The 27,645-nt window shown below is 36.0% G+C and overlaps 1 protein-coding gene and 1 long non-coding RNA gene across 4 annotated transcripts; both read right to left on the reverse strand.

The window, feature by feature from the left end:
* Positions 1 to 1,799: 1,799 nt before the first annotated feature.
* On the reverse strand, positions 1,800 to 7,937 carry LOC129269857 (uncharacterized). Its single transcript, XR_010296284.1, has 3 exons — positions 7,714 to 7,937; positions 2,740 to 2,842; positions 1,800 to 2,186 (listed from the first exon to the last, which is right to left on the reverse strand). It is a non-coding gene; the product is annotated as an uncharacterized LOC129269857 (long non-coding RNA).
* Positions 7,938 to 14,828: 6,891 nt separating this feature from the next.
* Positions 14,829 to 27,615, reverse strand: LOC135157199 (uncharacterized). 3 transcript variants are annotated; one of them, XM_064112099.1, is made up of 4 exons: positions 27,553 to 27,615; positions 21,378 to 21,474; positions 18,481 to 18,557; positions 14,829 to 15,972 (listed from the first exon to the last, which is right to left on the reverse strand). In XM_064112099.1, exons 1-4 carry the CDS (start codon positions 27,586 to 27,588, stop codon positions 15,787 to 15,789), a joined length of 396 nt encoding a protein of 131 aa, XP_063968169.1. In that variant the 5' UTR covers positions 27,589 to 27,615; the 3' UTR covers positions 14,829 to 15,786. The 3 variants fall into 3 exon arrangements, with proteins under 3 accessions (XP_063968169.1, XP_063968170.1, XP_063968168.1); XM_064112100.1 differs by lacking the exon at positions 27,553 to 27,615 and adding an exon at positions 22,810 to 23,308 and having other exon boundaries at positions 18,468 to 18,557; XM_064112098.1 differs by lacking the exon at positions 27,553 to 27,615 and adding an exon at positions 22,810 to 23,306.
* Between the last annotated feature and the right edge of the window lie 30 nt (positions 27,616 to 27,645).

The raw sequence follows: 27,645 nt of genomic DNA on the forward strand, positions 1-27,645 counted from the left end.
AAGCCCATAACTATACATAGCTTGGGTTAGTTCAAATTTTGTCCTTTCAGTGCAAGAACGCCCTTAGCAAAACATTTGTGTGCACCCATCGGTGCAGAAATGCCCCTATGTCTGCTGGTAAGGGCGTTGTTTGCACCCAAATGATGATATGATAGAGGGATAGTGGCTTACTCCTGAGACCATAGTAATTGGCAATTTGCCATGAAGTAATCTAAAAAAGTGTGAACTGATTGTTTTTCCCCAAATAAAAGAATCATGGAAATTAAAATATGCAATAAATTAAATCAATGAAAGCAAAATACACACTTTCATACAGTACACCTTGGATGAGCACAACCACCCCCTCCCCTCCCCCCATCAATGGGATGTCTTCATTGCTGAGAAGTCCAGTCAAGATAAAGATTTGTGTTAGCCTTTTTCATTTTGCATTATCCTTGGGTCAATGTGTACAGATTTCACCCTCATCCCCATTACGATCATGGTGAATTATTAATAATAATACAGTTTACATGTAACCTACCATTCAAGAGTTGATAAAATGAATCAATCAGCTGGTTGCAAGAACACACATTGTAGCAGACACAGTTATGGTGGTTCTGAGGTTCCAGACTTCTTTGTCATAACTGTAGTAAGCAATTAAAAGCAAAAAGCAAAGAGATAAAACATATTCATGAAATTAATATACAAGTTAAGCTCAGTTGCCAGTGTGTTAATCATAATAGTAGTCCAATGGGGTGTTGCAAGAAACTTGCGATTGAACGCAAATCGAACGCAACTCCCAAAATTGAGCGTAAGTCCTCCGATTAAACGCAAATCTGCAATTGAACGCAAGTTACGTTCAATCCTGTTGCAAGAAGAAGTTGCGTTTGATCAATTGAACGTAGATCAAGCGCAAGCTTTGCAATTGATTGCAAATCGAACGTAACTTATGTAAGATTTTGGAGGATGCGCAAAATTTGCGTTCGATTTACGTTCAATTGATTGTCCATAGGCTTGTGTACTAAAAATTCTGCAAAATATTTTTTTTTTGTATTTTGTTTTGAAAACTTGTGTAAATTATGCCATTTTCAATTTTCCATGGGTTTTTTTCAAGAAAAACTTGAAATAATGTTATTTTCAATCTTTATAGGCCTCTTCAGCAATTATGCCATTATTTTCAAACAATTTCAGTACATTCTCTCCTAATATCATTTTAAAGTGTGTCAATAACCATAAATATTCTGCTCTTGTTATCAGAGGTCATGGAATATTCAAATTGTGATTTCTGAAATAATTTGTATGAAGAAATGTTGAAGAAATAATAACTCTCCATAGGCAGAAAAGCCACTCTTTATTAAAAACACTTCATGCACTGGCAAATGCTTATCAATATTTCTGAGCGTTTGCAGTAAATACAACTCAGAATATGTTTTGCAAGAGCACTAAATTGCTTAAATGCTTTCATTCATACATATCATAATGAATAACATGCCCAATTAAGTTATTTTAGTTTGATTTTCAAATAAAACATACATTTCAGGAGATTGCTACACTTCAAAATCTGAAGCTCTCTTGTTTCTCTCTCTTTAATCATGAGATTGCATCGTAGATATATATCACACTTGCATACAGGGATGAGGTCGAGGCTGATTCTTCCGAGTCATGAGGCAGCTTGAGAGAACTTCCCATAGATTCTGTACAGTGACTCGGACCAAGGCCAGCAAAATGTTGCCTCGAGGTCAGCATTGACTACATCCCTGCTTGGACTTGAAAAGATCCATTGATCTGTGCACAAAAAAGAACACTGCTCAAGACATTCATTATTGATGGACCTTTTATTTTCATTTTTCAATGTTTCTTGCTCCCGAGGAATTACTTCTGAGATTGTTATATGAAATAAAATTTCATATCATCTACGTCAAGTGTTTCACCACAGAATGTCTTGTTTGAAATTGATGTGTATCATGCAGAAGACCACAGTCCTTAAGGTTGGCATGAAGAATCCATAGAAGTCCAGTCAGGAAAGCCACAATCGTCTCTGCTTGAAGGAACAAATCTGGTTTCCAGAAGCAGTCTAATTTGAGATAAATTTGGAGAGCTCCATGGAGTGAAGTTTTTAAACAAGCAACGCCCTCATTCTGGAGTCCACTCTTATAATGATGTTACTACAGACAGGAGCAGCTCTGAATTCAGTTCTGATAATCAACCTGTTCATAAAAAAATAATAATATGGGAAATAATGCAAGCCCATAACTATACATAGCTTGGGTTAGTTCAAATTTTGTCCTTTCAGTGCAAGAACGCCCTTAGCAAAACATTTTTGTGCACCCATCGGTGCAGAAATGCCCCTATGTCTGCTGGTAAGGGCGTTGTTTGCACCCAAATGATGATATGATAGAGGGATAGTGGCTTACTCCTGAGACCATAGTAATTGGCAATTTGCCATGATGTAATCTAAAAAAGTGTGAACTGATTGTTTTTCCCCAAATAAAAGAATCATGGAAATTAAAATATGCAATAAATTAAATCAATGAAAGCAAAATACACACTTTCATACAGTACACCTTGGATGAGCACAACCACCCCCTCCCCTCCCCCCATCAATACGATGTCTTCATTGCTGAGAAGTCCAGTCAAGATAGAGATTTGTGTTAGTCTTTTTCATTTTGCATTATCCTTGGGTCAATGTGTACAGATTTCACCCCCATCCGCATTACGATCATGGTGAATTATTAATAATACAGTTTACATGTAACCTACCATTCAAGAGTTGATAAAATGAATCAATCAGCTGGTTGCAAGAACACACATTGTAGCAGACACAGTTATGGTGGTTCTGAGGTTCCAGACTTCTTTGTCATAACTGTAGTAAGCAATTAAAAGCAAAAAGCAAAGAGATAAAACATATTCATGAAATTAATATACAAGCTCAGTTGCCAGTGTGTTAATCATTATAGTAGTCCAAGGGTGTTTTGATTAAAGTCACTTCTGGCCTGGGGAGGGGCACTATGGTTCCTCAGCCATGGGCGGCGCAATTAAGAAAATTATGAAACCATACCTTTTGCTTTAATTTACTAAAAAAGCTCGTAATAGAATGCCAAACTTTGGTGTACATATTCCTTTCTAGAGCAATCCTAACAAATTTACTTTAAAAAATCTGGTATCAAAATCAATTCCTTTCAATTCATGTTTTTTTTTAAATATTTTTTATTAACTTCGTAATTTTTTTTTTAATTGTTATTTTCAAGACAAAGTTCATCAGTGACATTAAATTACTATTGTCAATAAAAAAAAATTACCCAGTTATGAATATTGACTTTTTACATGTAATCATGTTTTTGTCTGACATGTACTTAAACAAACATAATGTTGCAAAATTTCCTGACCCTGTACCTGGGAATGGCAAATTTAGTATCAAAAGTTGTGTGAAAGTAAAACGTCAGTCAGCGGTGCGGGAATAAAAATTTGAGTGGCAGATTTATTCTGAAAAATGTCAAGGGGGACCATATGCCATATGCCCCCCCCCCCCCGAGTATTGTGCTTGATGTAAAAGGATGTAAAAAAAAAATCATGATTATGCATTCAATATTAATAATGATGCACCATATGAGACACCCTTTTACTGAAAGCACCTGGAAAAGCATTGTAATCATTCATTTAACAATTTAAAGTGAAAAAAAAATATGTCATCTATATAGCACCTCATGTGCTTGCATAAAAATCAAGAGTCAGCTACATAGTAGCCCGGGGGGGGGGGGGTACTCACGAGATAAGGCATATGGGGATATGCCGCAGGAATGTGTCGCCTTTTTTGAAGAAATCCCTAAACATGGCGTATGGTTTTATGCTGGAAAATCCCTAAGCATGGCCCAATTTTTAGATAATGTCCTTAAATATGGGTCCATATTCTACTCCAATGTCTTAGGTGCAAATACAAAATGACCTTACATTTTTGGCGATAACCTTTTTTTTTTTTTTTTTGCTTGTCAAGTTTTTCCAGGCGAAAATGTGCCCCCCCCCCTTTTGGAAATCCTGGATCCGCCCCTGTAATGAATCCCTAATAATGGGTACCTTTTTAGCCAAAATGACCTGTAAATATGGGTACGGGTTTCGAACTTACAGCCGTACACCTTTGTCCAAACCAAATCTAAGTACCCCCCCCCCGGCATAGTAGATCTACATATTGAATCAAAAAAATAAATGTATTTACATGTATATCTTTTTATATTTATATGAGATGGATATTAAAAATGTGACTCATACGGCACATCATTACAAATCAACGACACAAATAGACTGTCCTTGCTAAGAACCTCTTGTGCAATCTGCCCGTAAGAATATTAAAAAAAGAGCCCTGGGCGGGCAACATCCTATTCAATGTTAAAACTTCCCCAAGAATGTGGCAGATGTGGCCAATAGATTCTGAAAAGTAGCCCAATACATGTAGACCCCCTATACCTTTGTTTTTTTTTCTTGTCTGGCGAGATATACGGAGTCTGGAGAACCCCCCCCCCCCCCCCCCCCAAATAGAAAAAAAAAATAAATATATTTTTTTTTATCCTCCAAAGACAAAAGTCGACACAGCAAAATTTTCACTTTATCCCAGGCCAGGCCAAGGAAAGTCATAAAAAGGGAGGTTAACGGTAGACTACCTCGAGCGAAGTTCGTGCAGGCTCCACTCCACTTCACTACCACTACCGCTACACTACGCTCCACCTACCCGAACTTCGAGACCGTGAACTCTATCTGATATTCCGAGTGACAAAGGTGGGATTTTATGGGGGGGGGGGAATATAAAATTCATGCAACATCACGATCTTTAAAAACAATTAAATTTAATATTCTTACTTTACACCAAGTTTCACTTCTTTTCCATGCTTCTATCAGTCTAAAAATGGGTGATTTAGAGCCAACATGAAGTTCCTCACACGTATAAATAATTTGCTGCCGATTTCAAAACATTGCATGCACGTGCGATAATACTAGCGAATTAGTTATTTGTGTGAGGAACTTCATGTTGGCTCTAAATCACTCATTTTTAGACTGATAGAAGCATGGAAAAGAAGTGAAACTTGGTGAAAAGTAAGAATATTAGTTTTAATTGTTTTTAAAGATAGTGATGTTGCATAAATTTTATATTTCCCCCCCCATTAAATCCCACCTTTGTCACTCGGAATATCAGATAGAGTTCAGTCTCGAAGTTCGGGTAGGTGGAGCGGCAGTTTATAATCACTCGCGTCGCGTTCTGGTTCGTAATCACTCGCGTTTTGAATTTTTGGCGATTTTTTTTTATTTCGGTGCGATTTTTTTTTAACGGTGTCTTCAATGGGACAGACATGCAGGGAAATTTGAGTTTCGTTTTAAGCCGGCAATTAAGTGCCTTAGAATAAAATGTACTCGACTACTGTTCTAAGTACCAAGAATAGAAAACAAGCTTGATCCGCCCCAGACAGCTGGCAGCAGTCTGTTTCGAGGAGTTCTTTTCAAACATTTTAATTTTTTTTTTCTCTGTATTTGATGATTGTACAACTCATCCCCCATCTGTATGCTTTGTACTGTTTCTAGTGGAAAGTCCCCCAAAGTACATGTATTTCATACCTTGAATTTAATGTAACTTGCCTGAATGCGATAAGCTTTGTTATTAACGTGTGTGCTCTCAGATTTTAACAAAAGTTATAAGATATAAAAAAAAAATGTTTTCAAGAAATCATTAAATTTCTCTAATGATGAATATCTAGTCTTGTTTATCCATTGCAATGTTCATATGTGTGATATGATAGGTGGTTTACTTTTGCCAGTAACTACTTGCAGTAGGCTGGATACATAAACATAAATAAAACATTGTGATCAACAACAAATGTACACTTGTAAATACATTACAATACAAATTACAATACAGTGTAGATTTCTTGTCCTTGATAACCCCCAAATTTTTTCATATTTTTCACCCTGCAACGTCCTGCAAGATTAATGAAAATCCATTTTACCATTTTTAAATTTTGTTCAGTGCACCATCATTATATATAAAAAAAAAAAAACTAATTTTGTTGGTCCCTCGGACTTCTTTATAACCAGAGTGCACTTTACTCCCCCTCCTACTTCTCTTTCTTCTCAGTCTTCTTTTTATTCCCATTATTATGTCATCTTATTCTTCTCCCTGTTCTTCTACTTCTCAATTTCTTCCCTTTCTCCTTATTGTTCATCTCCCTTCTCACTTCTTCCTTCTCTCTTCTCAGTCTTCCCCTTATTTTATCTTCTCTTTCTCTTCTTCTACATCCTCCCCTCAATTTTCTCTTTTTAGTTTCATTTTTACCCCCTTATGTCCTCCATCTTCTTTTTTCTTCTTCTACTTCTCCTCCTCCTTCCTTCTTGCTTTTCTTCTTCAGCACTTTTTTTCCTCCCTGATTTTTACGTTAGTGTAGAATAATTCACAAAGAAAGGGAGAAGCAAATAAATAGTGATATTATGAAATTGTAGCACCTCACTATGCTTTATAAAGAATACCACAGACTTCAGGAAAATCCTCCAAAGGCAAAGCTAAATCGAGAGTAGCCTTTCCTCCTTTTTCTTCTTTATTCCTTTTCTCCTTTCTTTCTCCTTTTTTCCTTGCTTCTTTCTTTCTGTCTGTCTTTTTTTTTCTTTCTCTTTTCTCCCTCTTTCCCTTCCTTTCTCCCCCCTCTCTCTTTTTTTAGGGGGAGCCCCCCCCCCGCTTCCGCCGCCTATGGCTCTAAGATTTAAGATGTGGAATGTGATTATGTTAAAACAGTAGTCAAAATTTGCTTGTTATCTTAAAACAGTGGTCGAGAACGTTTTATTTAAGGCACTTACCAGCTTAAAATAAAACGAAACTCGAATTTCAATTTCATTTTATTTTTCCAGTACGTTTGTCCCATTGAAGACACCGTTAGAAAAAAAATCGCACCGAAAAAAAAAAAATCGCCAAAAATCAAAAACGCGTGTGATTACCAACCCGACGCGAGTGATTACGAACGCGAGTGAATATAATAAGCCGGTGGAGCGTAGTGTAGCAGTAGTGAAGTGGAGTAGGGCCTGCACGAACTTCGCTCGAGGTAACGTTAGACAGACTCTTAAAAAAAGAGAGTCAAATGGAGAGGAATTTTTTTTGGGGAAATGTCTAGAGTGTAATGGAAGTCTTTAATTTATATTTACTGGATGGCTATTCGCCGTTGAAACCGATATATAACTTTAAAAATCATTTCAAATAGGAACAAAAATAATCTTTAAAGGTCATTTTCGATGTTTCATACATAATTAGAGCCTACACATTTACTTGCTTCTGGGTGATTTTTAACAGCACTGCACCGGCAATGACAATGACAATGACAATGACAATGATTTTATTTCTTTGACGGCCCCTCCTGGGGGCATAGAAGAAATATAACAACTTACAACAATGGCAATAATAGGCATAAGAAAAAAATACCAAGGTAACAAGAATCAAACATGATGATAATAAACATATGTACAATACAAGACCTGCCGTGTTGTTGATACAACCGTGCATTACCGACACAAAAAGTCAAGTGTGGGACTGGGATTGAAATTGTACGGTAGAAAATTTGTTGAAGGTGAAATTTCGACCGGCGATAAAGATACATTTTCACTTTTTTCAGAATAATTTTTTTCCCTGGCATAGGTCTAAAATATATAAATTCTCTAAAAACATACATAATGGAGAAAGAATTGTCTGAAAAATGAATATTTTCTACTTACTCTCTTCCGCAAACAGGATTGTTGCAAGCCATTATTTTGCTTTTTCGGCTAGTCTTGTGCTGCAGACCCTGTTTACAGCTGCAAATCGTCTGCAGGTCAGCTGCAACTTGCGTTCAATCGCAAGCCTTTTTCTTGCAACGCAAATTGGCGATTGATTGCTAGTTGCAGTCGATCGGAATCGGCTGCAAAGTTGCAGTCGATTTGCAATCAATTGCAACATAACTTTCTTGCAACGCCCCTTAAGTCTTTCACTTTGGACTCTAAAATCAGCTTATTTCTTTCTCGTGCCTTTTCTTTAGAATATTTTCGAGTACACTCTCTAATCTTTAATCTAATAAAGCCCCAAAGCAATGAGTAATTAGAAAAGACATTTCTGTGTTGCTTTTTCCACTGAACTAAGAATCTCATTTTTCATAGCAGAACATATATTCTTTATCATAATAATTGAATTTCCAATATGAAGGACCTCGCTTCACTTCTTTTTTTCCACTACTACAGGTAAGCAAGATTCCAGAATGGTCTGGAGTTACGGTAAAATGTCATATTCCAGCACCAATGTTTCAACTTCTTTTGATATTATCCAATAATCTAGCCTACTTTGAATAGGTAGTGTCTTCTGTCTTAAAGTAAACTGTTGTTTTCCTGAATATATTTTCCTCCAAATATCTATTAATTGAAATTTGTCCATGAACTCCAAAAATTCTGTATTAAATCTAGATTTCACCTGTATGGTTGACCCCTTATCATCTAATTTATCATCTAATATCATATTAAAATCACCACCTAATATAATAACATGACTGAGAGAATTTTTATTTATAATGATATTGATCTTTTGCAGGACTCTTCTATTTGCTCATTTGCCTTGTTCCTAGTTGGAAATAAACATTTCCTAATATCATTCTAACTCCATCTAATTCACAGTCGAATGTAAGGTATCTACCATCGTTATCCCTTTCCATCTTTACAATAGTAATAAGCTTAGCTGCATTTGCACATGTTCTGCAGATATCTTCGATGCGGACTTTTGCATCGCGCGCCCAGCTGATAATGTAAACAAACTTTAGACTCTTCACTAGTCGCTTTGTAGCTATTTTTGCGGAGATTGCCTTCGCCAGGGTGTAAAACGGAAACGCGCCGCCGGTGTAGCGGCGGATTTGGTTCCACCGGCGGATACCGTATCCGCCGGCAGATATGGTTCTAAATGGCCGATATCGTTTTTAATCGGAACCATATCTGCCGGGTTTGACGCGGCTTGATGTTTGCAGATTTGGTTCCTCGGCGGATTTGGTTCTATTGACTATACGTTTAATGTTAATTTGGACAGACAACCTTGGCAGCGCGCGCATGCGCGGCTCTGCAGCTCGATCGCGATGGGGGGGGGGGGGGTGTTACACCCACAAATGTAATAATCGCCCACAAATGTAATAACGCCCACAAATGTAATAACACTTTACCCACAAATGTAATAACGCCCACAAATGTAATAACACTTTACCCACAAATGTAATAATTTCACCCACAAATGTAATAATGCACTTTACCCACAAATGTAATAATTTTTGATCGCCCACAAATGTAATAATGACTTTACCCACAAATGTAATAAATTTGAAGGGATTTTTGGCGAATCTGTTCTAAACTAAAATCCTATAGTAATGCGTTCATATAGCACAAAAGTGCAAAGTCTTTTTTCCAGACCCGGTTAATAAAACATTATAGTACAATTCCAAAGTCTTTTTCCAGACCCGGTTGTTTCAAAATTATAATATACGTCCAAAGTCTTTTTTCCAGACCCGGCTAATTCAAAAATTATAATGCAAGTCCAAAGTCTTTTTTCCAGACCCGGTTGTTTCAAAAATTATAATATATGTCCAAAGTCTTTTTTTTCAGACCCGGTCGTTTCAAACATTATAATAGAAGTCCAAAGTCTTTATTCCAGACCCGGTTGTTTCAAAAATTATAATATACGTCCAAAGTCTTTTTTCCAGACCCGGTTAATTAAAAAAATTATAATATACGTCCAAAGTCTTTTTTCCAGACCCGGTTAATTAAAAAATTATAATATACGTCTAAAGTCTTTTTTCCAGACCCGGTTGTTTCAAATATTATAATGCGAGTCCAAAGTCTTTTTTTTCAGACCCGGTCGTTTCAAACAATAAAATATAAGTCCAAAGTCTTTTTTCCAGACCCGGTTGTTTCAAAAATTATAATATACGTCCAAAGTCTTTTTTCCAGACCCGGTTGTTTCAAAAATTATAATATACGTCCAAAGTCTTTTTTCAGACCCGGTTGTTTAAAAAATTATAATGCAAGTCCAAAGTCTTTTTTCCAGACCTGGTTGTTTCAAAAATTATAATATACGTCCAAAGTCTTTTTTTCAGACCGGGTTAATTAAAAAATTATAATGCAAGTCCAAAGTCTTTTTTCCAGACCCGGTTGTTAAAAAAGTTATAATATACGTCCAAAGTCTTTTTTCCAGACCCGGTTGTTTCAAAAATTATAAAATACGTCCAAAGTCTTTTTTCCAGACCTGGTAGTTTCATAATTATTATAAGTCCAAACTAAGATACGATAATGATATTCTAGTGGAATAAAATGAGAATCGAGCTTAGTCTTTTCTCCATACCCAGTTAATTAAAACTGGTAGATAAGTAACGAAGTCCCCAACTCTCTTGTAAATATTAAATAACATGGAAATATAGCATAGTCTTTTCTCCAGACCAGTTAATTAGAACTGGTGGAAAAGTAACAAAGACCCCAACTCTCTTGTGAATATTAAATAACATGGAAATATAGCGTAGTCTTTCATCCAGACCCAAATCTTTCAAATAACAAATGAATAATAATAATAATAAATTAGTAATAATAAAAAAAGCAAACAAGGACCCACGATCCTATTTATGTTGAAATAAAATGGAAATATGATGTAGTCTTTCCTCCAGACCCAATTATTTCAAAATAACCAAAATCATTAAAAAAGAATAACAGAATCTAAGGCCCAACTATCCTTCAAACTAAGAACCTTCAATAGATAAAAGTTTAGAGAGTTTTCTTTATTCCAGACCTTGTCATTTTAAAAATAAGATAAATGAAATCCTCATAACTAAGACTCAATCATATTCTTGTGCCTGTTCAACATGAATAAGATGATTGGGGGAGTATTTCATCAACATTTATGTCCGACAAGTTGTCAGATCTGACAACTGTTCTTGATGTTGATTGGCTAAGAAGCAGTGCTACCAGTGTCGGATAAAACGTCAGACAACTCCTTTCATGAAATGCTCCCCGGGCTCTAAGTTTTGATGTTGTTTTTTTATATTAAATTTCTTTGCCTGAAAGACAAAATGAATGTTTAATTACATCATTTATTACAGGATGTTAGGCTGGAAGAGGGTTAATTTTTTTTGTTCTGTTTTTTTTTAATAAACTGGTCTGGTCAAATTAAGTATGCGTTATCACAAGGGTTTTATAGTTTGGAAGATGCAGGGGTCTAAGTTTTAAGATTAATGTTTCGCTTAATTTGTATTTTAAAGAGAACTGGGTGAGGGGTAAAGACAACACTCTAAGCCCAAGCATTTTAAGTGGGTTTAATTTTGAAGATTGGTCTTAGCTGTGATTTTTTTTCAATATTTGTTTATCTTTTAAATAACTGGGTCTAGACGAAAGACTAAGCATAATACTCGTGTTATTCCACAAGAATGAGAATATGACAAAGTCTTTTGTTTTTAAGATTGTTTAAATCATTTTTAAACTACTGGGTCTGGAATAAAGACAACGCTCTAAACATGTGCTTTTCTACATGCATGGTCTTAATTTGGAGGATTGTTGGTTCTAAGATTCGTTTTGGGGGTTGGGTTTTATTGATTTTTTATTCTTGAAATAATTGCGTCTGGAGGAAAGTCGATCTTCGACAATTGGTCTTCATGTAATTCCACAGTAATTAGATTATTGGGTATTCGTTTTAGAATATTTGTAAAAACTATTTTGTTTTTTCAAATAATAACCAAGTCTGGAGAAAGGATGTTTGCTTTACCCATGCATTATTACAATGTTTTGTAGGGGTCGTAGTATTATTAAAAAAACTGGGTGTGGGGTAAAGACATACTTCTTTACTGGGTGAAACTTTGGAAAATTGGTCTTAGATTTGAAGTTTTTTAAATTCATTTTTTAATACCCGGGTCTGGAAAAAAGACTTTGCACTTTTGTGCTATATGAACGCATTTCTATAGGGTTTAGTTTTTAGTTTTAAGTAACCGGGTCTGGAGAAAAGACTACGCTTGATTCTCTTAGCGCATATATTCAAAATATACGCCGTATAAGTTGAAAAAACAACAAAGACATTAATTCCACTAGTTTTAATCAACTGGGTCTGGAGAAAAGACTAAGCTCGATTCTCATTTTTATTCCACTGGAATATCATTATTGTATCTTAGTATGGACTTATATTATAATTTTTTAAATAAACGGGTCTGAAAAAAAGACTTTGGACTTGCAGTATAATTTTTGAATTAACCGGGTCTGAAAAAAGACTTTGGACTTATATTATAATTTTTGAAAAAACTGGGTCTGGAAAAAAGACTTTGGAAGTATATTATAGTTTTTGAAACAACCGGGTCTGGAAAAAAGACTTTGGACTTATATTATAATTTTTGAAACAACCGGGTCTGGAAAAAAGACTTTGGATTTATATTACAATTTTTGAAAGAACCTGGTTTGGAAATAAGACTTTGGACGTATATTATAATTTTTGAAACAACCGGGTCTGGAAAAAAGACTTTGGACTTATATTCTAATTTTTAAAACAACCGGGTCTGAAAAAAAGACTTTGGACTTGCATTATAATTTTTGAATTAACCGGGTCTGAAAAAAGACTTTGGACCTATATTATAATTTTGAAACAACCGGGTCTGGAAAAAGACTTTGGACTTGTACTATAATGTTTAATTAACCGGGTTTGGAAAAAAAGACTTTGCACTTTTGTGCTATATGAACGCATTACTATAGGATTTTAGTTTATAACGGACTCGCCAAAAATCCCTTCAAATTTATTACATTTGTGGGTAAAGTCATTATTACATTTGTGGGCGATCAAAAATTATTACATTTGTGGGTAAAGTGCATTATTACATTTGTGGGTGAAATTATTACATTTGTGGGTAAAGTGTTATTACATTTGTGGGCGTTATTACATTTGTGGGTAAAGTGTTATTACATTTGTGGGCGTTATTACATTTGTGGGCGTTATTACATTTGTGGGTGCAACAGGGGGGGGTAGTGGGATTACTCCCAAACAGCGTAAGACATTAAGAAATGTTGAAATGAATTTCTTTCGGTTTAAAGACCCTCACTTGTTCATTTGGTACGAGTATAAACTGATGTTAGAACAGACATACAAATCGGTACCATTCCTGTCTTCTAATGATAAATACTCATTCAAAAGGAACAATGAAACAAAGCAAAATACTTAAAATCATGAACATGATACACATGAACTATACAATTTATTGCGATTCCGCGATCCTCGATGATCATTTGCATGCAAAGGAGCGTAGCTTTTTTATAAGTATGCTTTAGATGGAAAATTAGTAGTTATATCTATAACATCATGAACATGGTATACAATCATGTATACAATTTTATTGAGCATATTGAATGACTTTGAATAACTTTGCTGCTGAAAATACCTTCCTATTTACGAGAAAGCATGGCGATGGAGAATAAATTGCATTTTTAAGTATTGAAATCTGTCGTTACTGCGCAATTAGTATTCAATAACATAACAAACTAAATTTATTATATTCGCGTATTTTTTTTTTTTTTTTTTTTTGGGGGGGGCAATTCGAAAAAAAATTAATACGCGGAAGTAAATTCTGTGTTTATTGATACAAAGTTGTAACCGTTTTTTTTTTAAAGAAAATTGTTAAATTATGATTTTATGCTGGTGATGTGCAGGCCAATATGCCATTCAATCATGTAGTTTGCCTAGTTTGAGCAATTTCAAATTTCAATCAAAATGTGACTTGTATCTTCGGAATGAAGACACTGTAAAAAGGATCACTTTCATTTTTTTATTTTTCATGGTCTTGATGAAGATAAAAAAAATTGCCAGATGAACTACTAAACCGTCATCAAGGATATTGTTTTTCGTCTTCCACGTGGCATAGGTGACGCCAAACAAGGATACTTATTACATGTATATTACATGTATAAAGATACAAACACTATTGTTTTCTTTTAACTTCCTTTATATTTTCATTTTCTCGTATTTTCTCTTTGATATTTCATTCAACTGTTAATTTTCTTTACTTTCACTTTATTTCCATGGCGCTATTTTGCTTAAATGTACTTTTCGCGGTGCTATTCTTGTTTTTTTTCTTTTTATTGAAATATGTAAAGTATAATTAACATTGAATAAAAAGTACTGAAAAAAGCTTCACCAATTTGAACTATTTTGAATTGTTTTTTTGGTTATATATATATATATATTGTGAAAGAAATGGATGAAGTGAACAATGGTTGGCGTTGCTTATATCAAGGTTCCCCAAAGCTATCTGCCTTTTGGAAAAATTGGTAATGCCGAAAAAATGTCTCTGCCGGGAATCGAACCCGGGCCCCCAGCTTTGAACGCCGCGGCTAGACGGGTTAGTGGCTAGGCCGACCCCGATCCGATTGACCGTCAGATAGACAGATTTTCGACACTATACCAATTATAATTTTCTTTCACAATATTTAAAATAAAAAAAGAGTTGCCAAAGCTGTTGTACCATGATGTATAACTTCACACATTTGTATACTTTCTCCCATACGTGTACTGTATCAAAGGAATAGCTTTGATCCAGCTGAGGCATGGCGGCTTGTCATTGTTCAAAACCCACCTACTCCCGACAAAGAAAATTATAATTGGTATAGTGTCGAAAATCTGTCTATCTGCCGGTCAATCGGATCGGGGTCGCCTAGCCATTAACCCGTCTCTGTGGTCTAGTGGTTAAGGCACCGGCGTTCAAAGCTGGGGACCCGGGTTCGATTCCCGGCAGAGACATTTTTTCGGCATTACCAATTTTCCAAAGGGCAGATAGCTCTGGGGATCCTTGATTTAAGCTACGCCTACCATTTTTCTCTTCGTCCATTTCTTTCACAATATATATATATATATATAATATATACTGAATTTCATTGACATATGATCCCGGCATTATAATTCAAACAGCTAATCTATATACAGGTCATGTGAGTGGGATAAGCCTACTTGTAAATTTAAAAAGTAAACTTGAGTATGAATACGAACACTAATTATGAATGAATTGCTATAGATTGCTTTATAAACATCTGAACACATTTATCACCATTATTTATTATCAGCATCTGTACGGTACTAAATCAACTTGTTTAGCACACTTGATAAACCCAAAAAAAATCTTACACAAAAAACGTTAAAAAATATTCCGAAGAATTATCGTATATTGTAGGCTAATTGGAAAGTCCTCAATTGACGTAGGTATACAGTCAGATAAAAGAAAATACATTTTTAAAGAAAAAAATCGGGATCGGGGACCCCGATGATATGATATACGCCATCATGGATTAGCAATGAGAAAACGGATGACGTCATCTCCCATGAGTCCCTTGAAAATAAGTACTATAATTATTCCAATACCACCATTCCTCGTAAATATTCATCCAGTTTTGTTGAAAATTTACATGAACCTAATTTGATTGATTTGAACTCTTATCAATTGACAAGTGCAAATGAAACTTAGATGTAAGGCATTTCTTTTAACAGATTAAAATGATGTCATCTTGCCAGCATATTTCTGAAACCACCAGTAAGACCAAGAGAAGATCTGTCAATAAATGTTTATCAGTTTATTGTCCTCCTTATTTTACAAATCTGCCTTGTCATGGCCGTAATCATGGTGGTAGTTAGTATAACAGCATATGGCAGGTATATTAAATGGTGGTAATTCGAAACAAACAAAAAGGAATTTTCCTTTTCAAAATGAAAACTAAGAAGCAAGTTTGAAAAAAAAAAACCTGAAAGAAGTGCACCTAAATGTGATAACGTAACATCTTTTATCGATCTAACCTCGCATTTGGAAAGACTTCCTTTATTTTGACGAGCTCGTCCTCGTTGTCGAACGTCATGAGTCGGACATCGTTCTCCTTGGCGAACATGAGGTGTGATTTGGCTTTGCATGGGTGTGCATATATGATCCTATTAGGCTGAACGCCTAGATCAAGCACCTGCTGTAACTCCGCCTGGAAGGGGGGGGGTGAAAAATGAAGGTAACATTTTAGAAAGAAAGAAAGAAAGAAAGAGAGAGAGAGAGAGAAGGAGAGTGAAAAGTCAGTAATTGTAGGACTTGTATTGTCCGTCACTGACACTCCAAGAGGCCTCAAAATCAATTATTTGATGATCATAATAATGATCATAACAATAATAATTACAATAATACTTAATAATAATACCTATACTACAAGCAAATAGATGTATGATCTTCATGAAAAATGATAAGTACCCGCATGGTGATAAACAGTAAAACCATGGACCTACACAGCCCATACGATTATAGAGATCATTTTCAACAATATGCATGTATAGTAATGTTCCTATTCCACAGGGGCCGTGGAACCTGGTTGAAAGTGCTTTAACCCTAATTATCCCTCCTTTCACATGGCAATGGTGTCCAAAAACGTAAAAATTGCCATCAAAATGTGATTTCATGCATGTTGAGCCTCCTCCTGTTTTCAAATTCTGTATTTAAACGAACATCAAACTGGTATAAAGGGAAAGACAGTCTGACGAAAAGTTTATTAAAAAATAGCAGAAAATATAATGAACAACATTGGTGAACGTTCGAGGAAAAATCCATTAAAGATTGAGAAAGCTACTTGATTTTTAAGATTTGATTTGTGACGTCATATACGAGCAGCTGCCCTATTATGTTGTGTAACATAAAATGAATAAATTATTTTTTTAATGGCTCGTGATGACTTTTTTCAGGAGCGGATTTGAATGAATTTGTCTGTTGGTATACTAAAGATACAATAAAACCAATTTAATTTACGATACATGGGAGGTTGCTCGCATATGACGTCACAAATAAAAAATATAAATTGAATAACTAAAAAAAAAAATCTTTGATAGAATTTCCTCAAACCTTTACCAGTATTTTTTGTTATTTTTTCTGCTATTTTTACAATAATCTCTTTTTTTGTCAGGGTGCATTTACACTTTAATGTCATCACATTAATTTCTATCCGTTTTAATGTCATTAGATTTTATATGTCTGTCTGTATTACATACAAATTATTCATCGGACCCTTAGTTATAGAAGCTTGCTTTTATGTAGGTCCCATCATATTTCTTTGACTTACACGTAAATCAATAACTGATTAATCATGTTGCTTATATATTTTCCAATTGTCTATAATTTTATAGTTTGTATTATCGTTGTTGCTTTCTTTTAACGTGAAACAAAATGTCAAACGAGAAACATAAAAATAAATAAAATGAAATGAAAAGAAATAATAGTCGTTCCATGGGATTTGTTCAGTACGAGAGAATGGAAATAGCATTTGAATAGGGAAAAACTTTTAACAACATTTTCTAGTCTCAAAGAAAATAAATTAATTTTCTGAGAGAACTACTAAACTATATTGCATGTAACTAATATTCTACACAGTAAAAACGTTGTATAAAAATTATGCAATTCTGTTCACTATATGAATCTCACAGTAATTCTTAAACAGTTCAAACAAGTGTTTAAATTCTTGAACAACAAAGTTTGATTCTAAGTATTGAACTCTCAATAATTCAAGCAACTACTGTAAGATTCATATAGTAAACATGGTAAATAGCGTTGTATGAAATTTCATACAGTATTTTACTGTGTAAATAGAAGGTTAAAATCAATAATATTCAATAGATCGTGTTTGCTTAATTAACAGAGCAGTGGCAACAAAATTACAAGTTTTCTTATATTACTGAGACCGGAGACAACCAATAATCAACCAGTTATCATCCAGATTTATGGGCGTGGGATGACGCATATTTTCAGGTTTATTGCGAAAATCATAAATCGTAATGAGGCCAAGTGTTCGTTTTAGATCGGGGTAAGTATCGGTTAACGCTTTGATTGTTTAATCGTGGTATTAGTGACATTATTTCCCGCTTACAAGTAAATAATTATTTTTTAGTAATTGTCCTATATCATAGCAAACATCAGTTGTCATAGAGGAAAGAATTATATTAACATATTAAAAAAAAGAAATAGAAAGGAAAATTAAACGAAGAATACGTCAATTTCAAATGTTGAAACATTTCCATGAAATGAAATATTAGCATGACAAGGATGCACAGATCATAAGAAGAGAAATGAAATATATACCAAGATTATGAATATTCGAGCTATTTGACAACTGCTTCAGAAGAATAAGTATTAAAAGTGAATGACCCACCGAATGATATATACATGTACACTGTAGCTGAAATATTCACGATGATAGCACACACAAACACACGCACACATATTTATTTATTTATTTATTCATGTTTTCTTTATAAAAACAGGGTAGTCCCATTCAAGCCAGATGCCTGCTTTACATATATATATAATGTTGGCTGGGCTGGGGCTTCGATCCCTGAAATTGAAAGATGTGATGAAGAAATGGAATACCAACACAACCCAGTGTTTTCTCGTAGCAACACAACAATCCCAAATGAATAGAGAATGAACACACATATTTATTACCGTTCATGCCTACCTTGCTCGCACAATCAAAACCAGCTCCAAGTATAGCTAACATTTCTAGTACTCTTCTGTTGGAGTTGCATTTAACAGCTGAAAGAAACGTTTTAACGTACACAATAAGTTATAGAGTATAGAAGTGATGACATCACAATGTTTTTTTTTTGCATTTGAGCATTTTTGATAACATATTTCGAAAGATCATGATGAAATACCTCCACAAGGAGGAGGCGCGATAGCTCAGTCGGTAGAGCGGGGGACTCGTATTCCGGTGACCCGGGTTCGATTCCCACTTGGTGCGCTAGTGCCCTTTGGTAAGGCATTAATCCTCAGTACCAGGTCCTTCGGAGGGGACCTTAAGCCGTCGGTCCTCTGGTTGCTTGCTTACAAGCATTCATGCTTTCTTAGCAATCAGGTAAAAAAATCACCACCACCACCACCACAAATCAAATTTGTTGGGAATCGGTCCATGGGAGCCTTAGATATTTATTTATTTTATTTATTACGTCTTATTTTACCAGGGTGACTTTGTCAGTGGTTCAAACACTGAATACAAAAACTGGAATACAATAACAAAAAATACATTAGAAAACAATTACAGAACATGCACATAAAACTTATTGTCATCTACATATAGTTCAGTGGAGTGGAATCAGCAACCACATGGTGTCAGGCACGTGAAATTGTTTATTGGTATACTAAAATTGGTTAGAAATGTAGATATGTAAGATAATTATATCTTACTGCATTAGGTGAGTTAGTCATTTACTAAAGGAATTTCATGAGGGGCGTTACCTAGTTTTGGGTCACTTTCCAGAATCTTTCAGTAAATGTGTGTTTAGAGGGTGCCTGCCTTACATCATGCGGTAAACGATTCCAGTCCACTGCACCAACATGGGAAAAAGCTTGTTTGCCAGAATTTTTCCTTGCTTTTGGTATCAAAAGTCCATCAGTTATTGCAGCTCTGGTTCTGTAACCATGAATAGAATTCGCTTTGTCAAATAAATTGGTCAGGTATTTTGGTGCCTGTCCATTTATAGCTTTGTATACCAGCTTACATCTTTGCATTTTCCACCGATTTTCAATTGATGTCCAGTTCAACTGACTCAAAACATAATCTGTGGAAGTACGTGTACCAACTCCAAAGACAATTCGTGGCATTCTTTTATGTTGTTTCACAAGCGACTCTTTGGTCGCAATTGCACAATTTGACCAAGCAGTGCTGGAGCAGTCGAACAATGGCAATACCAGAGCATTTGCTAGCATCTTGATACTATCTAGTGGTAAAAATTGTTTTAATCTTCTCAATAGAGCTAATCTAGGTCCAATTTTTTTACTAACATGTTATAAGTGATCCTTCCAATTTAGGGCAGGATCTAAGATTACACCTAAGTATTTGTAGCTGTCTACTTGCAGTACTACATGATTGTCCAAATGTAATGAAAGGGGCCTGTTCGTACTTGCTAATTTCTGGGGTGTTCCAAAAATCATAAATTGTGTCTTAGTGGGGTTTAACCTTAGTCCATTATTATTAACCCAGTTACTGATGTGTTTCAAATATTCATTAAGTACAGTTTCGAGATCTTCAATTTTCTTTGCACTGTAAAAGATAATAGTATCGTCAGCGTACATCATCACACTACTTTTTGAGGTAACTTTAGGAAGGTCGTTCACCATAATCGAGAATAGGAGGGGTCCGAGTATTGATCCCTGCGGTACCCCAGTTACTATAGTACCCCATGTGGACTCGGCATCCCTTACAATTGTTCTCTGTTTGCGATTGGCAAGGTAGTTAGTAAACCAGGTAAGCTCATTGCCTCGTATTCCCTATTTAGATAATTTTTGCATCAGAAGTTCATGGTCTACGGAATCGAAGGCCTTGCGAAAGTCTTAAAAAACCATGACCTCATGAATACATAATTAGCCCCATTGAAATCAATGTATCATTGGCCTGGTTCTAACATTTGTAAGGAAACAGGCCAATAATACATGTAAATTGACTTTTATTGGGCTGAGTATGTATTCATGAGATCATATCTTGGGGTCACAGGGACCGATTCTAACAAAATTTTAGTTGTAGAGGTATTTCATCACGATCTTTCGAAATATGTTATCAAACATGCTAAAATGCAAAAAAAAAAAAAAAAAGAAAATTGATGACGTCACACTTCGGTACTCTACATAGCTTGCCCTGACTTTTTTCTCACTATAAACACCGAGACATTTTCACTACGGTACCGCACATGCATCGGAGTGCTGATAGCAAAGACTGTGAGGGGGGGGGGGCTCTAAAATAAAAAATTGGTTATCACTATCCCCGGGAGAAGTGAGGGTGGAAAGAGCAAATTTTGTCATTTTTGTTACACCATGGTTACAGGGTCAGAGATGGTATATGTTTAAAAACATCCCTCACGATTTTTCCCCGGTAAATTTTCATTATACATCTTTTGGTGATTGATGCCTCAGTCATACTTGCCGTGGCCGCCGTGGATTCTAGAATATCTACATCGATTACAGGGTCGCCGCAGAGATTCAAAAAGTGACTGTTGCTGTATACTTTATTTAATAAGATGTAATTATTTCCAAGTTATGCTAGAGCCATACCCACGAATCCGATCCAAACCGACCTATGATTATGTCACTGAAAATTAGGTGTCGAGGCCGAGTGGTCTAAGGCGCCTGGCTATACATGGAAAGTCCGGGGTTCGATCCCCGGCCGCGGCACCTATATGCCCGTGAGCAAAGGCATTTAATCTACAATGCTCTTTTATCGCTTTCAAATAAATGGAAATGCTATTTGCATTATAGGTAACTAGGTGTGCTAAAAAAAAAAAAAAAAAACTTAATAATAATAACGTAATAACTTTGGTCGGACTGGAGGCAGTAATTTTCGTTGGTGTGGCTCAGACTTACCATAGAATGGTTGCACATTTGGAAACTCCTGCTTCCATAGTTGGTGCTTCTTCTCCACATCCTTCAGATCTAACACAAAGTAAGGGTCTTCGTCATCCTGAAATCAAACAGAAAGATCATTTATGGAACATTGCAGATGTCTAGAAAGAGGAATTGAGAGAGAGAGTGAGAGAGAGAGAGAGAGAGGGAGAGGGGGGGGGGTGGGGGGAAGAGGGGAGTGGGGGAAGCTAAAATCTTAGAGATTTGAGGGGGGTGTCAATGAATGCGTGGTCTTTGTTCACATCATTCAGGGCCTATCAAGTGGTAAGTACTAATTGGAAAAGTGGGGTGGGGGGGGGGTAGAAAGAGTCATGCAAGGAGGGCAGATTTAGCCCCGCTCCGACCAAAAGCGCGAAAGTATGATGTCAAAAATCAGCAAGAAACAAAAGACATTCCATTTTATTCCCGAATGTATATTTTGGTAAGAAGACTATTATTATTTTAGAAGGAGAACCGGGGCAGGGAAAGGACGCTAGGCCAATAGGAAAGACATTACTATTATCATTATTATCATTATTTCCTGCGTGAAGCGCAAGAAAAAGAAAAGGCGCCCCGCTTTGGTCTTTATTCCTTTATTATAGAGAAGATGGAGAAAATGCCTTCCCTATTCCACACTGATTTTCTTTTCCAATCGCTTTTCCTCATGTTTGTTCTTTTATTTGGGGGAAGTGAAATGTTCGCATGGCAACGCAGATGAAAATAGTCTAGTGCTAAACGATAATAAAATCGAATTGATGAGACAGATGCTCAGCTAAGGTTCGACATCCAAAATAGCATTAAATTGTACATTGGTTGGAGGTTCTTCATGAGCAATTGAAGAACCTGAAATGAGAGAGCATGCAATGAATAACCACGATCAATCGTTTGTTTTTAAGTCAGCTTAATGCTATATAACCTTCAACTTCAACATAATTATTCTGATACATCTATATTAAAAAGTCCGAATATACTGCCTGGGATCCCGGATCGGGTTCAAATCACTTTTGTCACGGGACTTGACCATGGAGGATCAGTATGTTGTTACTGTGTGTGCACAGGATTGTCAGTGGTCATCAGTCTCCTCATTTGCATACCGATCAGGATGTGCATAAACTGTTTTGTGAAATTAAGCAAAACTTTAAAATGTCTTTCTTATTTTACATCCGATTTTGATGAAATTGTTAGTGTTATGCTTGTTGGATTTTTCTTATTTTTATTCAAATCAATTTTTTTTTATTGGGATATGGACTTGTCCTTTAAACAATGCACTATCCGAACGAAGGGAACAAGAACAATCATTATGAGAGGCTTGCTTGGTGTCGAAAATGACGTCAGTGGTATATTAAAGAAAGCCTATTTATTATTGTAAAATCATTACCAAAAAAAAACACGCACATAAAAAAAATGGGCTTACCTCTCTGGATACATGAACATTGTCCCCATTTATCACATCCTTCATGTATTTAACAATCTTATCATCATTTCTGGCATCCAGTGATCCTTCCTCTTGCAATGTCCGCCCAGCCGAGATGTTTAATCCCATAACTGAAGATTATTTAACGAAATAATCAACCCCGAAAGTGTCACCGAGGGCACGCCCCTGCTTGTAACTTCTCCTACCATTCCCGGAAAAGTTTGAGTGGTGTCGAAATAGAGTTTTGTCGTTTTCTTCTCCAAACAATCCTCGCGCACGGTTGAAGAGGTTATTCCAAAGTCACAGTGCTGTGCTCCAGAATAAACTATATAGGCGTGTTTTGTATGGCCTGCCGACTGACTGAATCACTCGAGTTGAACTCGCTGTGGCATGCAAATTTATTTTTTAGAGGAGGCATTCGCAATTCGTGTTGCCGGCGTTTCCACTCTTGTTTGAAAAAAATCTAAATCTTGCGAAAATATGACACTCTTACGGCCGCGCAGTCTGTTCTTATGTAAACTGGCCAGGCTCGAATCCCCGATGACATAAAAACAGAGGATATACCAGCGGAAAGATAAAAAACAGATCGTAAATTTGAATTGACATAAATGAGGACGAGGCGAGGGTAAGGTATCCATGTCGCAATTAACCCTGTTAATTGATTAAACATTGACATGCCCATTAATCCTTCATGTCTAGTAGACAGTTGGACATACCGTCACCTATTTCCGTCAAATTATTATGGGTAGATGATGTCTACTGAGATGATTACAGGAAACGAACAAATCATACAATTTGTATAAGTTGTAAAATTACCTTGCAATAGTTCTTACCAACGGTGCAGTGAGGTACAAAAATTAGGGGGCAGAAAAGGGCGTAATTTGTTCTTAACAGTGGCAGTTTAGAGATTAGGAAGGCCCAGAAAACTCCGTATCGGCCGGTGGCGGATCCAGTGGGGGGAGGGGTGCACATCCGGAACGTGCTCCCCCTCCCCTTGAGAGCAGAAACCCTGGATCCGTCACACCGAAACAATAATATATGTTAGGTTTTGTAGATGAGCGCGTGGAACCTAAATGGGAAAATAGTCATTAGATATGATTTTGATATACGTAAATCACTATAGCTGTCCTGAAGTTTACGAAAAACATCAACTTTATACCACTGCCCACGACCAGCAAATTTCATAAACATAATGAATTAAATTTTATTCGGGCATAAATTTTTGTAGAAGAAGAGGGCTGTCTGTATAGTTAGTGTAAAATTGAAATATTCCATTGATAAAAGCATGGAGCTACTACAGAAAAGGAAGCACTCTCATATACTCTTACAACATATTTTCTCATGAGCAATTTTGTTTAGTTTGATAAAAACAGTTATATGCAAAATAAAGGCGATAATGTAAATGGGTCAATCACACACTATTATACAATAAATGTTTTTTTTATATATGATGTAGGAAATATTCAAATGTTTTTCTCAATGTGTTTGAAGAACATATGTCATTATCATTGTTGTAACCTATAATCGCGATCAAATTGCCTGTTTTACGTTCAGCCGTTTGTTCAAATGATCTTGTTAATGTTGATGTGACCTTCGAAAATACAAACCTTCCAACTGCTGATTATAAACAAATCCCCATTCAAAGGCATATTCATCGAGAGTTGGTGTTTGCGAATTTTTACCCTATTCTCAGAATACATGTGTCTCCATTTGTATCTTGATTAAATCATTTGATATACTTACTGAACATTTAAAAACTTCGTGGATCGTGTACCATGAACGTAAATTAAATCAAATTTAAGTAAAGTAAAGGAATATAAAGTAAAGTATAACGTGAGATAAGGATGAAGACAAGTGGGTATTTTCTCAAATGGCATGGACAGTGCGACATGGAAGTATAGCAACGTAATTTTTTTTTTTGCAGGAGTTTCTGCATTTTATTCATAAATCAATAACAAATTAAAAAAAATGATAAAATGACAATGACATAAATTAGTACATATTTGCATGACAATCTAAAAGATAAATAATGTATAAGACTGAAAACTACATAAATGAAGCATGTAAAATAGTACGGTGGGTGAAAATGCAGGGCCAGCTATAAGCAGGTAATTGCTTGAAACAATAGCAGCCATGAGGGAGGGCAACATGGGAACCGTAATAGGTTATAAATATAATTCGATAAAATGATGTCACGAAATAGAAAGTATGAAAGTTTAGATATTTAGTGGGGAGAGTAAAGTAAATAAAATTAAAAATAGTGTATTAAAGTAAAGTGACTCAGAGTAAAGAGTAAAATGAGAAGAAGTGAAGTGATTTGAAAAGGGAATTCAGACAGGTGGTATTTTTTTTGTTGAATAATAATCATGGATTGTTAATCACCGACATGACTGAAGTAAAGCAAAGCCAAGTAAAATTATGTAAAGTTAAGTAAATCAGAGTAAAGTTGAGTGAAGCTGTGAAGTGAAGTTATGTGAAGCTAGATGAAGTGAAATGAAGTAAAGTAAAGTAAAGTGAATCTAACTGAAGCGAAGTGAAGAAAGTAAAGTGAAGTAAGATAAAGCGACGTAAAATAAAACTGAAGTAAAGCCAAGTGAGGTGACGTGAAGTAAGGTTGAGGTAAGTGAAGTTAAGTAAAAGTCCAGTAAAAGTAAAAATGAGTGAAGCATAGTGAAGTGAACTGAGCATGGCGAATTGAAGTTAGTGATTTGAAGTAACATACTTTAATATTAATCAAAATGAAGTGTGTATAAAGAAGTGTAAAGGAAAGTACAAGGTATTATGAAATGCGGTTAATTGGAGTGAACTAAAGTGTAGTGAAGCGAATTGCAGTGAACTTAAAGGAGAATGAAACCCTTGGAGCAAGTTAGCTTTTGTGAAAGCAGAAAAATCAAAGAATAAGATCAACAAAAGTTTGAGTAAAATAGGACAAGCAATAGAAGAGTTATGAGCATTTGAATGTCGAGATCACTAATGCTATGGAGATCCTCCCGTTGGCAATGCGACCAAGATCTATGATGTCACAGATGAACAACTCTCCCCTTTTGGACACTGAAAATATACCCCAAAACATCTCTTTTTGCTCATTCTAATCATATGAAAAACGATTCATCAATGATATAATGTTGTGAAACCTCTGTACTTGTCCTCTCATAAAGAGAACACCTCACCTTGTGATAGACTCTATAAAAGTGAGAATATAAGGGAAATAAGTACTAAAGTAATGAGGGAGTTGTACGTGTGTGACATCACAGATCTTGGTCGCATTGCCAATAGGGCCGTCTGCACCATCCCGAAGTTTCAAATTAGCGCGCTATTTCTGATCCGGCAAATTATCCCGATCTGAAAAATCTCGAGATAGTTGGCGGTGCAGACGCAATTATCGCGCTAGTTCGTAGGATTAATCTCGAGATTGCAATCCCAAGTCAACTCGGGTTTATTTGCAAAATAGCGCGCTATTTTACGAATTATCCCGCTAATTCGTCGGTGCAGACGCACTCGAGATTGGACTCGGGGTAATTTATTCATGACGTCAGTCCATAATGCAATTCGCGTTCCACTTCCGCCTTGGTCAAAACATAAACACGTGCGAAAGTCAACTTTATACATGCGAATAGCGTTCATAAGCAACGATGGTGTCCCCACCAGTGAATGGATTTTGGGAGAGACCCCGGGAGAGACCAGACCGAAGGGGGAGGCGCTCATCGCATCGACGATGGTCATATTCAATAACAACACTGACAGCAGTGTTGTCTTATTCCTTCGCAAAATGTGAGCAAATAGCATTTCTTTCCTCCTTCTCCCCCTCTCTCTCTCTCTCTGTCGTTGCCTCCTACTCCGCCATCATATTTCACGAAGAATACATCACTTCTTCACTCGCTGAGCTGAAAGGATTGTTGCATAACACCGGTTGAATTCGGCGAAAGTACTAATGAAAGGAGTTCATTGCTTGCATATCGCGGGAAGTTATTCAAAAGCGCGGGCCGTTGAAACTCCAAGATCCGAAAGTGCGCATGCCCGGAATATCGGGCTTGTTGCCTCGCTCGAGCAGATATAGCTCCTCGTGGGATGGTGCAGACGGGGTTTCATGAATCTCGAGATTAATCGCGAAGAGGGCTGATCGGGCTAAAATCTCGAGATTGAGCAAACTCGGGATGGTGCAGCACCGCCTAATGGGAGGAACTACATGGCATTAGTGATCTCAATATTAAAATGCTCATAACTTTCTTATTATTCATTCAATCTTCCTCAAACTTTCAACAATATGTTTCTTTGATTTTTCTCTTTGATATGGCCTCAGTTGGTTTCAAGGGTTTCATTCTCCTTTAAATGAGAGTGAAGTAGTCTGCAAGAACAGACTCATATATGACACTTTAACCAATAACCGGTCTAGAGTAAAGACTAGAACCCGAAGACTCTGTATGTGTATAGAGTACATAGTTAATCTAGAACACAGTTAATCTAGTCTCCCTACTTCAGACTCTGCACTGTGCGTATTGTGAAAGACAAGGGTCTGTGCCTGCAGATTAGAAGTGATGAGGAGTAAAGTTAGGAGTAAAGAAAGTGACACAAAGTCAGTAAACATGGTAAATTAAATCAATCTAATGTGAAGAAAAGTAAAATGGAGTGAAATGACGAGAAGGAAGGTGCAATAAAGCAAGTAACATCAAAATGTAAAGTAAATTAAGATAAATAAAAGTGCAGTTTGAATAATCAGAAATGAAGAAAATTTCTAATACAAACCACTGTTATCAAGTTGCTTATCAATGTCGACGTCATCGAAGGAAAACAACGGTATGTAAAAAAAAAAAAAGAGAGGGCAAATAAATTCCAGCC

Source organism: Lytechinus pictus, chromosome 17 (genome assembly GCF_037042905.1).
Source record: "Lytechinus pictus isolate F3 Inbred chromosome 17, Lp3.0, whole genome shotgun sequence".
NCBI lineage: Eukaryota > Metazoa > Echinodermata > Echinoidea > Temnopleuroida > Toxopneustidae > Lytechinus > Lytechinus pictus.

Excerpts from the sequence above, each read along its gene's own strand:
- LOC135157199 (XM_064112098.1), bottom strand. The coding sequence starts at position 22,938 with ATGGGATTAAACATCTCGGCTGGGCGGACATTGCAAGAGGAAGGATCA. Across the intron at positions 18,558-21,377 it reads AAATGTGCAACCATTCTATG|CTGTTAAATGCAACTCCAAC; the intron begins GTAAGTCTGAGC and ends CGTTTCTTTCAG. Across the intron at positions 15,973-18,480 it reads GTTTTGATTGTGCGAGCAAG|GCGGAGTTACAGCAGGTGCT; the intron begins GTAGGCATGAAC and ends CCCCCCTTCCAG.